General features: G+C 47.4%; 1 protein-coding gene across 10 annotated transcripts in view; it reads right to left on the reverse strand.

Annotated features, from left to right (window-relative positions):
• Nucleotides 1-15,394, reverse strand: part of WDR59 (WD repeat domain 59) — a 111,542-nt gene that overhangs the window by 24,530 nt on the left and 71,618 nt on the right. For 8 of the 10 annotated variants that reach the window (XR_009151947.1, XR_009151948.1, XM_058155426.1 and 5 more), the window contains 2 exons: nt 10,425-10,578; nt 6,277-6,333 (listed from right to left, as the gene is read on the reverse strand). Coding sequence is in view for 8 of the 10 variants with exons in the window: in XM_058155426.1 (XP_058011409.1) it covers nt 6,277-6,333; nt 10,425-10,578 (211 nt within the window). In the remaining 2 variants the exon portion in view is untranslated. The remainder of the gene's footprint in view (nt 1-6,276; nt 6,334-10,424; nt 10,579-15,394) is intronic. The other 2 variants (XM_058155422.1, XM_058155427.1) reach the window with 1 other exon arrangement.

Genomic DNA, 15,394 nt, shown 5'->3' on the forward strand with positions numbered 1-15,394 from the left:
GACTTGGAATAGTTAACTGTGCAGGGATTGTAACTCCCAGAACTCCCACTGAGCAGGGAAAGGCTGGTCTATTCCATGCATTAGAAAGAGAATGGAAAGAACGAGGAAGAGGAAAGAGGCATTCTGGGAATACAAAGGCTATAGCAATACAAGCTGGCAGGAGAAATGAGCAGCAGCATCGCACAAGAACAAGTCGCCTTATTTATTTGGCGTTGCAAGTAACTCCTTACAGATAAGAGCAGAGGTCTTCAAACTTGGCAGCTTTAAGACTTGTGGACTTCAACTCCCAGAATTCTCCAGCCAGCATTATGTCCATAAGTCTTAAGGCTGCCAAGTTTGAAGACCTCTGGTTAAGAGCTTCAAAGATGGGGTCTGCTGGTCCTTTTACTCATCTCATCGGCTAGATTTCCCAAATTATTAGATCAGTTCCAAGTACCCCTAAGGGGGAAGGGAATGCAGGCAGAATAGGTAACAATAGGTAGCTATTTAGCCATGTGCTCTGTGGGATCTCATAGTTTTCACTGATTTGATCTGATTTGCAGGAGAAGGTAGATAAATGCCTTATAACAGGATAAATTTCCCAAAAGAGTCAACGTATTTCCCAAAGACTAAAAGTTATTTGTTTATTTATTTTCCAGGGTGGTAGGCAAGAATGAAAATAGCAACGGTGACCAACCACCTTTAAAAACCCGCAAAAAGTCAGCAAAATGTGGCCCAGAACAACAATCCCCTATATGGTGATTTCAGTTCATTTTGGAGTGAGGAGACCTGCAACCCTATTCCCCAGATTTGGTTGCTTTGCCAACAAATTTTGGCAGCGTAGTTTTGTGGTTACTGACGGAGTTGCAAACAGCATGCCAGGAGCATCTTATTCCTACCTTTAGGGTGCTGCACCCTAAAGTCTTTGTTATAAGACTCGGAATAAAACCCTTTAGATTCATGTCCTGTCTGTGCAAAGGATTACATTCAAGGTGAGGACTTCGTACATTTCCCAGTTTCCTCTGCAATGTGCAAATGTTTGCTGCAGGCATTAAGAATGCATACAGGCACAGAAGACCTCAATGTTCCTGGATTTACATGCAAAGCTTGTTTTCAAAAAGGTAAAGAATGTATCAAAGGTCAAGGGTCAAACTGCCCCTGCCACTGTCACCAAGCAACTTCCAACCAATGTCTGGCTAGATATAGGAGAGTGCTGAAATATTTGGGATATGTGGTCTTTGGAGAAGTTTCCTGCTGTGAAAAGTTATCAGTATGACCTCACAGGAGGAAGTCGCATGGAGTGATGCTGTTGTCAGAGTTCATGCCTCCCCCTGTGCATTTATGCAGCTGAAATTCTCATGCACCTTATGGACAATGGCAGGAAACTGTTAGATACTAACTACTGCAGTCCCGTCATCTAGGCCCCCTTGGTTTCTGAATGGGTAGGTTGGTGTGTGTTCTATGTTTAAAAGAGAGAGAGAGAGAGAGAGCATGAAGCATAATTTGCAATTTATCCCTTCGTTTGCAAATCACATATGCTTGCATAGATTTGTAATTCTGAATTCCTCTTCTACCTGACAAGTCCTTCCATACTTAACTGATAGGAAGTTGGCAGGGAAGATCAGAAAAGAAAATCTGCACTGTTACTGTAGTCTCAGCAAATCTAACACAATCCTCTATCTTTCCAAAATAAATCATTTGGTGGTTAAAGTGGCTTCACAGCTCCATAGAGTAAATCCACTCTCAGAATTTCATGAGGTATCACATACAAACTTTCACCTTTAGTTAAAGTTGAAAAGAAATCAAAGCAGCGGAGCCTATTAACACGTATTTAATTAGGGGCTTATAACTGGAGATATTAATCTTTAAAAAAATAAAAACCACAATGCAGCCAGGGTGGGAGTAGATTGCTCCTCCTATTTATCCCCTAAAATTACTTCTCCAAGCATTTCTTAAAAATTAAAGTAACATCTCTTGAAGTCCTAAAACTGTTTGTGTTCTACAGAACAACATTTAGCACTTTTAGCTGCTCTGCAGAGAGAGTTGTTGCATTCAAAGGTGGGAAGCTAGCAGTCCCTAATGCAGCCAGCCAGAAACATCCATTTTCCAGCAAATGTTTTTTTGGCAGAGCCCAGACCTCATTGGCCAGCAATTATCTAGCCTGGCATGGAACCAAGGAGGGCAGGTATTGCAAGAAGGGCAAGGGCACAAAAGTCCAAAGGATGTAAAGGCACAGGGGAAGGAATAACACGAGGTATCACATACTGGAGCTGCCTCGTCTTCTAGAATCAGGAAGTGGTTGCAGGAAGAGAGCAGTGTTAGCTTAGGTAGGCGAATATCAGGCATCTGGTAGTTCCTTCTCTAACCAACCAATTTGATTTTAGAAGATCATACCTTTTTAGAAAAAGTTAGGCAGAAAAAGTGCTACCAGACTCCTTGCGATTGTTAGCATCGGAAAAGGGACGCCAGGACAGGGGCTGCCTTCCGCAAGCACATGGCAAACTCTGCCCAGGCCACGGTTCACGGAAAGAGACAGCCAAAGCGACAGAATTACGGATTGAGACAAGGAGCCAGCCCAAGAATAAGCCACTGGCGGTTTTTGCAGCACCCGAGAGGATTTTCACACAATCAGCGGAGCAGGTCACATACCAGGTCCTCCCACTGCCTACAACTTCTTGGAGGAGCAAGCAAGAGGTGAAAACACTAAGATGCCCCTTGGCCAGTTTGGACGGGGAAGGAAATTGCCGTTAAAGGTCTATGCAACCTTTTCTGGACTGGAGTGCATTTGTGATTGAGAAGTTTCCGAAGAGGCTTTAAGGAAACAAGTCTGACCCAAAAAAGGGCTTTAAGAGTTAAAGAGTGCAATGAGCGACTTCGATTTTTACCAGGTGGAACACCCCAAAACAAGGAGAGAGATGCATAAACCAATGTTTATGGGCTTAGTCACTTCCTCCAAAATCAGAATGACTGACAGCAACAAAAGAGACACAGCCCACCATCTCGTTCCCAGTTCTGTCCTGATGAGCTTCTTCATGGAGAAAACGTGGACTCCGGATGGCTCACCTGAGCAGAAAATCACCTCTGCCATTACTGCCACTTCTATCCCAAGACCATTGTAGGGAGAAGGTGCCCTAGCTCTGCCCCTCACAGCTCAAAGAGAAGCCAAAGAAGAGTGAAAATCCCTCTGCTAAATAGGACCCCAACTATTGACTGCCCTCCTAGCTACTTAGGATAGGTCACAGGTCAATAGCAGCAAGAGGGACAGACAAGGATTCCAGTGCTAAGACTGTCCCACTTCAGACGGGGAAGGAAGAGGTTTCCAGAAGATTCCTCCAGGACTGACCACAGGCTAATATAATCCATCTTCTCTTTCACCCAATTTTCCACAGGAAAGTGATTTCAGTTATTCTCAGTTTGGATAGTTGTTTGTTCATGTTGAACTTGTTGATGGCCTTCAGGTATGGCAAACGGCTTTTCGGTGGAAGCACTAATTTTATTTATTTATTTATTTATTTTATTCGATTTTTATACCGCCCTTCTCCTGAAGGACTCAGGGCGGTGTACAGCCAGATAAAAATCCACAATATACACATTAAAACAAAATTAAAACAAAACATATTACAGGGTGGCCGAAATTTAAAACAATTTAACAAACCTTAAAATTAATTTTGCACCCTGAAATATCATATCCTGCATGAGGAACATCCCAGAGGAAGAGGAACCTAGATTTCAAGGCCTTTCTGGGGGCCAGAGTGGTGTGGTGGCCTGGAGGTGGAACTCTCATCTCACAATCAGGAGACTGTGAGTTTGATCCTAGGTAGAGGCAGATATTTTTCTCTCTAGGCACAGTGAGAATTTATGTGCTGAACAAAGCTCTGCACTGGCGACAGGAAGGGCATCCGGCCAGTAAACACTCGGTTCCATTCAGTTGCCAAAGACTCCACCCCACAAGGGATTACGAGGTCTTTAAAAGATGATGATGACGAAATGTGGGGGCCAGAAATGTGGCAAGAGGAATAGAACCAGACTAACTAGGCTAAAATGGACACTTTATGCTTCAATGTGCTGTTTAGTTGTTTGGGTATACCAGAGTCCTCCAACCTTTCAGATTTTGCGGGGTGGGTGGGTGAATGGTTCCGTTCGAGAGGGAGGCAAGCACACACGCAGCTCCATTTGTGCAAGGGGCGAGCACATGTGCAAATGCCCACTGCTCGTGCAAATAGAGATGCATGCGTGAGCACTCACCCATCACTTCCATGGCCTGGTTATGAATGGCTGAAGACCTGGTAGTGGGCCATGGCCTGGGGGACAGGGACAGGGGGGGTTGGGACCTCTGGGGTATATCATATTGCATGAACTGTGCTTTAGAAAACCCCGAAGTGGAGTTAAGGGTGTCATGTGGACCCCACATATATATTACAGAGAGAACCTCAATAAAATTATAAGAAGGTTATTAATTTGGGTGCCAGAGCTACAATTAGCAAAATAAAATCCACAGATTCCACTCGGCATGGAAAACCGCTCCCCCTTTCAAGAAAGTGGATGTCACTGATTAACATTTAGGCCTGCTGTAAAATCACCATTTTCTGGATTTAGGGTTCCACGTGAATGACTCAACTTTGCAGACTTTGCAAAGTGTAATCTCAGAGGGAGAGGTGAGGAAGTCCAAAGGCACTTTGGCTTAAAATAGCCAAAGATCTTGCTAGGCCACATCTGGAACTTCTAAGTTGCATCAGGTATCTCCTCATGAGGAATGGCAATTACAACCAGGAAACCCAAATCGCTTTAATAACAATAATTAAATCAACTATGGCAGAATCAGGATCTCAGATGGTAGCTGGGCAGGAAAGGCAACACTTACACACCTTCTCTTGAATTTCATCAGTTAAGATTCCACCCAGGGAGTTCCGGGGCCACCATTCTAACTCTTGGTTAGCCTAAGTCTTTACCAGCCTAATTTTTTTAAAAAAAGTTGCATACAGATAGTCTTCAACTAATGGCCACAATTGGGTCCAAAATTTCTGTTGCTAAGCGGGACAGCTGCTGTGAGTTTTGCCCCACATTATGACTTTTGGGGTCACAGTTGTTAAGTGAATCACTGCAATTGTTGTTAGTAACATGGTTGTTAAGTGAATCTAGATTGCCCATTGACTTTGCTTGTCAAAAGGTCACCAAAGCGGATCATGTGACCCCGGGACTGTTGTGTCTTGCCCGCCCTCAGAGCAGCCGGGGCCTTCTTACCTGCTCCCGCACACTGAGGAATGTATGCCTCCCGGTCCCAGTCCTGGCTCCATGCCCACACAAACTGCAGAAGGAGAATCTCCCTGCCCCAGCCCTGACTCCATGCCCAGGCAAACGGAGCAGCTAGACCCCTCCCACTCCTCCACAGCAGGTGAGCCTGAGGAGGGTTTATTACCAACAGCTGATTGGAGTGACCCTCGCATCAGAAGATTGGAGAGGCGGAGGCTACAGAGGGAAGGGAGGGGCAGGCCTTAATGAGTGCTGAGTCATGGAGCCACACCCCATGGCCTATATAAAGGATCTGCTTTCTGGCAGTCTCTGAGTCAGGCAAAGTTGAACTTATCTTGCTGAAGTCACTTACTGGTCTCCTGCCTGCTCTGAGGACTTTGCTAGGACTTTGGGCAGAGCTGCAGAGGCACGCCTGATTCGGATTTCCCGGACCCAGCCGTCAGCGGAGGAGTGGGACACGACAGGGACATTGCAACGGTCAGAGTTACATGCCAGTTGCCAAGCATCTGAAGGTTGATCATGTGGCCATGGCAATGTTTCAGCAGCCGTGTTATGTCGTGTTATGTCAGTTCATGTTAGCTCCTCCTCCTCCTCCTCCTCCTCCTCCTCCACCACCACCTGGCCTGCCTCTGGAATCTGGAGCGGAGCCAGAGAGGAAGTTCCTGCAGAGGGAAGCCCTGTCGGCTCTTCCCCCCTCACTCTCCGAGTCACTCTCTGCCAGGAAGCCCGGCTCAGGACCCGCAGACACAACACCCGTGTTCTACAGTATGTGTAGCTAAGGAATTCTGGGAGTTGAAGTCCATACATTATCTATAAAAGTTGCCGAGGTTGAGAAACACAGCCTTAGAAGATTCGCCTTCCTATCCAAGACCAGCATTACGCAAACATGTTCCCCCCCCCCCAGCCCCTCAGCCTCAAACCAAGCCAAGCTTCTGCCCTGTAATTCAATCCCAGGTTATACAAAGCCATCCAAGCGGTGAGTTATTCTTGGGCCTGTGAGGAGCAGACAGAGTTAGTCAAAGGCGGCAAGAACATAGCACACAGTACCGGGAAGTCGTTAATCGCTTGTATGGACCAACGTCGTCTCGCAGAGCAAGGAGACATCTGTGCATGAGAATGTTACACCAGGAAGAAAGGGAGGAGGAGAGCCGTGGAGAAAACGAGAGAAAGGAAGAAAAGAACATGCAGCTGAGAAACTCTGATTTTTAAAGGACTTGGGAGGCCCCAAATCTGCAGAGAAGCAAAATGTGACCCGACTGGAGACATTCCCCCCACTGCTGTTCCTTTTCAAGGAAGCAAAAACAGGCAGGGTTGCCCCCCCTCCAAAAGACACCCAGGTGACAGGGTGCCAGTGACATTTTTTGAGGGGTCACAGCCTGTTTTACTCGCAACCCATAAAAGTGGACTAGATCTACGGATGGATGGAAAGGAGGGAACGGCAATCCATCCAAAATGCTTGGAGGGGATCCATTTTTGGGTGGCTTAGTTTTCCCTTTGCAGGGAATTGAGAAAGAGGAGCTGCTAAGATTAAACCCCCATTTTCCTGCAAGTTCATCTGTGATCTCCTCGCATTCCTTTTAGTCAGACCAAGGAATTCAGAACTTATGACAGGCCATTCAGAGCTGCTGCCACAGTTCAGAAAAACATGCACAGGGTTTGTTCTCAACAAAGTTCAAAGTTAGTAGTCCTGCTCGCTAATGACCGTGGCTCTGAATTTGCCCGCTGGACCACAGCTCGTCTCAGGATGGAGCCCCCCCCTCCCCACAGGTTCCAGTGCTGTGTGTTCCCAGCCCAGCTGTCTGAGAAGGTAGATACAGTCAGAAGCAAAGAAAGGTGTCTTTCCAGACCATTTTATTGACTTCAGGAAACAGAAGCAATGATTAGATAGATAAATAAATTAAAGGATGAGCTACTGTCTTCCTTTCCATGCCTAAGTGGAGTTCAGATACAGATACTGATTAACAGAGTTGGAAGGGACCCTGTACGTCATCTAGTCCAACCCCCCGCCCAGTAGACCCTACGCCATTTTTGACAGATCTCTCCCTGATTTACAGATTAGGCCAGTGTTTCTCAATCTTGGCAACTTGAAGGGGTGTCAACCAACCCACTGAATGATGAGAATTGGAAGTTCACACCTCTTCAAGATTGCATTAGGAATAAGCTACTTAACTTATAGCAACGGCACTTAACAATAGCACTTAGATTTATAGACCACTTCATAGTGCTTTACAGCCCACTCTAAGCGGTTTACAGAGTCAGCCTATCGCCCCCAACAATCTGGGTCCTCATTTTACCCACCTCGGAAGGATGGGTCAACCTTGAGCCGATGAGATGTGAACTGCCGAACTGCAGCTAGCAGTCAGCTGAAGTAGCCTGCAGTACTGCACTCCAACCATTGTGCCACCTCGGCTCTTAGGATCATATGGGCAGAACTACAGGTGATCCTCAGCTCCTGCCATTCTCTATATTTTATGGCTGCCTTGGGCAGTCATTTCGAACCTATGACCTGCGTATCAAAGCTGACATACCACAACATTTTGGGAGACACACCTATGTTCACCAAACACACTACGGTTACTCTCATCCTGATTTTGTGCAGTTGTGCAAGAGGTCCATGCTCTCACCTGGCCTCTGGGACCTCTGAAATTAAGTGTGAGAACAAACTCTGCTTTTGCATGATTTTTGGAAGCTGCGGAGGCCACGTGAGAAGGAATGCACCTTTGCATTCCTCCAGAGCATCCAAACATCATTTGAGGACAGGTGTGCTTTTACACAGTTTTGGAAGGCTGTGGAGGCCATGGAGGAGTATTCTCCCAAGCTGTTTCAAGAACAAAGGCCTTGTGCAACTCAGATCAACCTTGGGTAAGGCACAGGGGTTTGTCAAGAGAATACCACTTAGCTTAAGTAGGCAAGATGGCAACCCTTGGGGAATAGTAGCACCCGAGGTGCCAGGGCTGAAGTCAAGGTTTCCTTCAACATCCAGCAGATGGTCAACACACTACAGTGATTACAGGAGTATAGAAAATTGTCTCAAATACTGCTACCCCCCCTCCACCCCCTGAAACATTTCTCTCGCAGAAGATGGCATCTGGCCAAAGCTGCTGCTCTTTAGCTGCCAGCTTTCAGCAATGCCTTCCATGCCTTCAACACGCCCTTGCGTTATCAGATAAAGCAGAGGTGGGGAATTATGGCCCTTTAATGACTTGTGACTTCAACTCCCAGAATTCCTCAGCCAGCCATGAATTCTGCGAGTTGAAGTCCAGAAGTCATAAAAGGCACCATAGTTCTCCACCCCTGAACTAAAGCAAATCCCAAATCAGAATTCTAAAGAAATTTCTGCACTCCTTTTTGACCTCATTTGTCTTAGGACAGCTCAGCTTCAAGGTGTCCCAAAGGCAACTTGTCAGATCTGCCAGCATAACCGCTCCAGGCCTGCTTCACTTTGATGGCTTTGAGGGGGAATGGGGAGATACAGGGAGCAGAGAGATCGGGAACCAGATGTGCCAGCCAGAGACAATGGTTGAAAGATCCAAGGACACAGGCATGGAAACTGAATAAAAACACCCACAAGAGGCGTCAAACTTTAGAACTGTTACCAAAACACCTTGCTTGAATATCATTACATATTCACAAGATGACCAAGGGGAGAAGGGCCTGGAAAAAGAGAAAAGCACTGGGTTTACACGGGAATATTTGATCTGGCTTTGCTTATGCTGTGACCACTTGACTTTAGTAAAAGTAGACCTTTTGCTACAAATGGAGTCAAGGATCCTTCTTTCCTAAATGCCCAAGCCGGGACAGGCCTGATACAATTGGACTTTCTTTGGGGTTTTTCTCTTCTCTGAAAACATTTCACTTCTCATCTCATTCCATTCTTCAGTTCTAACTAACTTCCACTCCCCACCAGTTGGTTAGAACTGAAAAACTTCTTGGAAGAAAAGCAAAATATTTTTTTTTTAAAAAATCAAGGAAGTCCAGTTGCCTTTTGGTAAAAGCACCATTACCTGGATGATTGCGAATCTCCATAGATACTCAGCTTCACTTAGGTTTTTTTTCCAGCCACAAAAGGTGACAGGGCCCTCTTCTCTGTCCTATCACAAAGAATCCTGTTAAAGGAGGGTCCTACAGCTCCTAAGACAATATGGCTATAACTTCCTAGCTATTGTTGGAATCTTTGCTGTACAAATGACCTTCATTTGTACAGCAAATGACCGTCATTTTCTCTGAATGTTTGCCCTTGTCTAGGGAAACCTAAACAATAATGACAGTATATTCAGCTGTTCAGTCTAAGAAGTCAACAGGTGCAATTTTCTACCTATTCAAGAAAGGTGCTTCAGCCTTTGCAACTGAGACTGTCTGAAGTGCCTGCAATCCAAAATGGAGGGCACTCTCTAGCCATTAGGATCCAGCAGGAGCAATGCTAAGAAACCTGCCAGGTGGGTGTGTACCCTCCTCACCAACATCCTCAAAATCCATAGTTGACAGGGATCACTACAGAAACGCAGGCACTGCCCACCCTGGAAAAGCATGGACAAGACCTCCACACAATGGAATTTTCCTAGCAAATAAAAGCCTAACAACTGGACCCCAATAACGAAGCGCCACTGCACTGAATAGCACTCCAACGAGAACTACAGGTGGTCCTCGACTTACAGTCACAATGGAGCCCAAAATTTCTGTTGTTAAGTGAGACATTTGTTAAGTGAGCTTTTTTACAACCTTTGTTGCAACAGTTGTTAAGTGAATCACTTCAGTTGTTCAGTTAGTCACATTGTCATTAAGTGAATTCTTAATTCTTCCCCATTGATTTTGTTCATCAGAAAGTCACAAAAGGGGATCACCTGGCCCTGCGGATAGTGCATCTGTCATGAAGGTGAGCCAGTTGCCAATTGTTTGAATTTTGATCATGTAACCTTGGGGACGCTGCAATGGTTCGAAAAATGGTCATAAGTCACTTTTTTTCAGTGCTGTTGTAACTTTGAATGCTCACTAAGTGAACTGTTGAACGTCGAGGACTACCTGTAGTAGCCTGCTGTCCGTCTGACCAGCACAGCATACCGAAGTCGAATCCTTCAGGATCACAGGGGAAGCCCCTGGCCACTCCTCAGGAGCTGCTAGAAGAGTAAGGGATTCCAGCAGGCTTTGCTGAACCAGCCGGAGTACCGGGCGAGGAGTTTCATCAGCTGTAGGCTTACCCTCTCCTTGTAGTAGAAGGAACTGATGGAGACCTGTTCCTTTTCACTACGCGTGGGGCTCCCACCGTATAACCGCAGGTTGCCAGGGCTCTCTGTACGGATCTTCATGGGCGTAATGAGGCCACTGTGGTAGGCCGACAGGGCTGACAAGGATCTGAAGAGGAGGGAAGAAGTTCCGGTCATTCTTCAGTCAGATGCAGAAAAAAAGGTTTGAAGCATCCTGAATGCACAGAATGCCACAAACATTCAGACATGAATGTCCACCCGGAGTATGATTTTCCTTGACAGAGTATTTCAGCCTCCCCCACAATGAGACCTTCCATGGCATTACAGTCGGCTTCCATGGTCTGTAGAGATTCAGAAGTTGTGAATGCTCCAACACTGGAAATTTTTAAGAAAATGTTGGATAACCATCTGACTGAGATGCTGTAGGGTTTCCTGCCTGGGCAGGGGGTTGGACTAGAAGGCCTCCAAGGTCCCTTCCAACTCTGATGTTATGTTATGTTATGATTCTCAGTCATCCAGGTCATGGTTGCCCCAAAGGTGCTTTTTTAGGGGGCAACTGGACTTCCTTGGTTTTTCTTTGAAGATGTTTCGCTTCTCATCCAAGAAACTTCTTCAGCTCTGACTGGATGGTGGGGAATGGAAGGATTTCCAGAGGAAAAAACTGCAGACTACAAGAACCAGGAGCATCATTCAGGTGACCCTCAGGACACAGATAAACCTCCAAGCGGCCTCAACACCCCTCTAAAAGAAGGCAAATGACCAGCTGTCTGCAAGGAGTATCAATCCTTCCATTCCCCACCATCCAGTAAGAGCTGAAGAAGCTTCTTGGATGAGAAGGGAAACATTTTCAAAGAAAAAACAAGAAAATCCACTTGCCTCCTGAAAAAGCACCTTTGGGACTTCCATGGTACAAGTTCTCCTGCTTGAGCAAGAGACTGGAATCCAAGGTCTGTTCTGTTCCGTTCCATTCCCATTCCCATTCCCATTCCCATTCCAACTAGGCTAACAGCTGTGATGGCCTGAAGATATTATGCCATTAAAGCCACCAGCCCTGTTCTCTTTTGTGGCTATTCTCATGGTGAAGACATGTGCATTACAGGTAGTCCTTGACTTACAACTGTAATTGAGCCCTAAATTATGATCCTAAATTATGCTACTTGATAAGTGGGTTAGTAGGTGGGCGTGACTGATTCACAACCTTTTTTACTGGCATCACAGTAATTGCTGGCCAATCATGGTCTTGTGAACACAAGACGCTGCAAACGGCCCTAAATTTGTGGGTTGGGTACCAAATGCCCAAAATGCAATCATAGGATTGGGGGGGGGAGGGGGGGGACTAGCCATCAAAAAGTCAAACCTGAGCCATGAGAATAATAATAATAATAATAATAATAATAATATTTTAATTTATAGACCGCCCTTCTCCCAGAGGACTCAGGGCGGTGAACAGCCAGTTAAAATACAGAAAACAAACCCATACAATATTAAGAACTACCCATAAAAAACTTATTCAATTGGCCAAGCTAAAATACAATTACACCCTATAAAATCACTAAAATTTAAAAACCCCAATAAATCAATTTAAAAGTTTAAAAAATTAAGCCAGTCCAGCAAGACGAAACCAATAGGTTTTAAGTTCGCGGCGAAAGATCCTAAGGTCGGGCAGTTGTCGGAGTCCAGGGGGAAGCTCGTTCCACGGGGTAGGAGCCCCCACAGAGAAGGCCCTCCCCCTGGGGGCCGCCAGTCGACATTGTTTGGCAGACGGCACCCTGAGGAGTCCCTCTGTGAGAACGCACCGGTCGCTGGGAGATTGAAGCCGGCAGAAGACGGTCCCGTAAATATCCCGGTCCTAAGCCATGGAGCGCTTTAAAGGTCGTCACCAATACCTTGAAGCGCACCCGGGAGACCACAGGTAGCCAGTGCAGTCTGCGCAAGATAGGTGTTACGTGGGAGCTCTGTGCTGCTCCCTCAATAACCCGCGCAGCCGCTTTCTGGACTAACTGGAGTCTCCGAGTGCTCTTCAAGGGGAGAGAGCATTGCAATAGTCCAGGCGAGAAGTAACGAGAGCATGAGTGACCGTGCATAGGGCATCCCGGTCCAGGAAGGGACGCAACTGGCGAATCAGGTGAACCTGATAAAAAGCTCTCCTGGAGATGGTCGTCAAATGATCTTCAAAAGACAACCGCCCATCCAGGAGCAGGCCCAAGTTGCGCACCTTCTCCATCGGGGCCAATGACTCGCCCCCGACAGACAGCCGCAACTGCAGCTGACTGTAACGGGGTGCCGGCATCCACAGCCACTCCGTCTTGGAGGGATTAAGCTTGAGCCTGTTTTTTCCCATCCAGACCCATACGGCTTCCAGACACCGGGACAGTACTTCGATAGCTTCGTTGGGGTGGCCTGGGGTGGAAAAGTACAGCTGAGTGTCATCAGCGTACAGCTGGTATCTCACCCCAAAACCACTGATGATCTCACCCAGCGGCTTCATGTAGATGTTGAACAGGAGGGGTGAGAGAATCGACCCCTGCGGCACCCCACACAGGAGGCACTTCGGAGTCGATCTCTGCCCCCCCGTCAACACCGTCTGCGTCCGGTCAGAGAGGTAGGAGGAGAACCACCGATAAACAGTGCCTCCCACTCCCAACTCCTCTAACCGGCGCAGCAGGATACCATGGTCGATGGTATCAAAAGCCACTGAGAGGTCTAATAGGACCAGGGCAGAGGAGTAACCCTTATCCCTGGCCCTCCAGAGATCATCAACCAACGCCGTCTCAGTACTGTATCCAGGTCGGAAGCCGGACTGGAACGGGTCTAGATAGACAGTTTCATCCAGGTACTGGGGTAGCTGACATGCCACCGCACTCTCTACAACCTTCGCCGTAAAGCGAAGATTGGAGACTGGACGGTAATTACCTAAAACAGCTGGGTCCAGGGAAGGCTTCTTAAGGAGAGGTCTCACCACCGCCTCTTTCAAGGCAACGGGAAAGACCCCCTCACGCAAAGAAGCATTTGTAATCCCCTGGAGCCAGCCTCGTGTCACCTCCTGCGTGGCCAGCATCAGCCAGGAGGGGCACGGGTCCAGTAAACATGTGGTGGCATTCAACCTTCCCAACAACCTGTCCATGTCCTCGGGAGTCACAGGATCAAAACTATCCCAAACAACCTCAACAAGACGTGTCTCGGAACTCTCGCCCGGATCTACCCAATTTTGATCCAATCCGTCCCGAAGCTGAACGATTTTATCGTATAGATAACCGTTAAACTCCTCGGCACACCCTGATAATGGGTCCCCCGGCCTCTCCTGTTGAAGGAGAGAGCGGGTCACTCGAAACAGGGCGGCCGGGCGGTTATCTGCCGACGCAATGAGGGAGGAAACGTAAGAACGCTTCGCATCCCTCAATGCCACTAGGTAGGTCCTACTATAGGACCTAACTAGTGTCCGGTCAGCTTCGGAGCGGCTGGATCTCCAGACACTCTCTAGGCGTCTTCTCCAGCGTTTCATCTCCCTCAGCTCCTCAGAGAACCAAGGAGCTGGTTGAGATCGGCGCCGGGTCAGAGGCCGCAAAGGCACGACACGGTCCAAAGCTCCAGCCGCGGCCTGTTCCCAGGCCGCGACTAGTTCTTCAGTCGTGCCGTGGGCCAGATTCTCGGGAAATGGCCCAAGCTCCGTCAGGAACCTCTCTGGGTCCATCAGGCGCCTGGGACGGAACCAACGCATTGGTTCCGTCTCCCTGCGGTGGTGGGTAGCGGTCAGAAAGTCTAGACGAAGGAGAAAATGATCTGACCATGACAAAGGTTCGACCACTAAATCACTTAAAATCAGATCATTCAACCACTGGCCAGAGATAAAAATCAAATCTAGGGTGCCACCCCCAATGTGGGTAGGGCGATCAACTAATTGCGTCAAGTCCATGGCCGTCATGGAGGCCATGAACTCCCGAGCCGCCGAAGACGCCGCGCCAGTTGATGGCAGATTAAAATCCCCCATGACCAACAGTCTAGGGGTTTCAACTGCCAACCCCACCAGCAGCTCCAACAGCTCAAGCAGGGCTGTTGTCACGCAGCAAGGAGCCAGGTACGTGATCAACAAGCCCACCTGAGTCCTATGACCCCACTTCACGAAGAGGGATTCACACTCAAGATATCTGAGGCACAGTGGTCTCCCTCGGTTCCAGACTCTCCTTAATAATAACCGCCACCCCGCCTCCCCTACCCTGGGCCCTTGGCTGATGGAATGCTCGGAAACCTGGTGGGCACATCTCCACTAGGGGAACCCCCCCTTCGGTGCCCAACCAGGTTTCCGTAACGCCCATAACGTCCGTGGTCCCCTCCCGAATTAGATCTGAGATCAGGGGCGCTTTGTTAACCACGGATCTAGCGTTACATAACATCAGCTGAAGGCCCAGGTCCCGAGTACTCTGGCCAGAAGCCCTTGGGAGGTCTGTTGTACCTTCTAACGGTTGCTAAGTGACTGGTTGTAAGTTGAGGACTAGCTGTCCCCATTTCACTGTTTGAATAATCTTTGGTGCAGGAAAATATTGTTTACAAAGGGAAGAAAAATTCCTTAGGGTATTTCTGGTAAGAACAGGGTGGTTTTCCACTGCTGTGTCAAATTTCCGAATGCATGGTTGCTTTTGCAACGGCACTCTTACAGTTATGCACCAATTGTTTGAAGGCCATGGCAACTGATTGTGAAGGGAAGTCTCGTTTTGTGTTGAATACTCTTGAATAGAATAGAATAGAATAGAATAGAATAGAATAGAATAGAATAGAATAGAATAGAATAGAATAGAATAGAATAGAATAGAAGTAGGGTAGGAATAGGAATAGGAATAGGAATGGAATGGAATGGAATGGAATAGAAGAGAACAACAGAGTTGGAAGGACCTTGGAGGTCTTCTAGTCCAACCCCCTGCTTAGGCAGGAAACCTATCCCATTTCAGACAAATGGTTATCCAATGTCT

The sequence above is a fragment of the Ahaetulla prasina genome, chromosome 12 (genome assembly GCF_028640845.1).
Source record: "Ahaetulla prasina isolate Xishuangbanna chromosome 12, ASM2864084v1, whole genome shotgun sequence".
Taxonomy (NCBI): domain Eukaryota; kingdom Metazoa; phylum Chordata; class Lepidosauria; order Squamata; family Colubridae; genus Ahaetulla; species Ahaetulla prasina.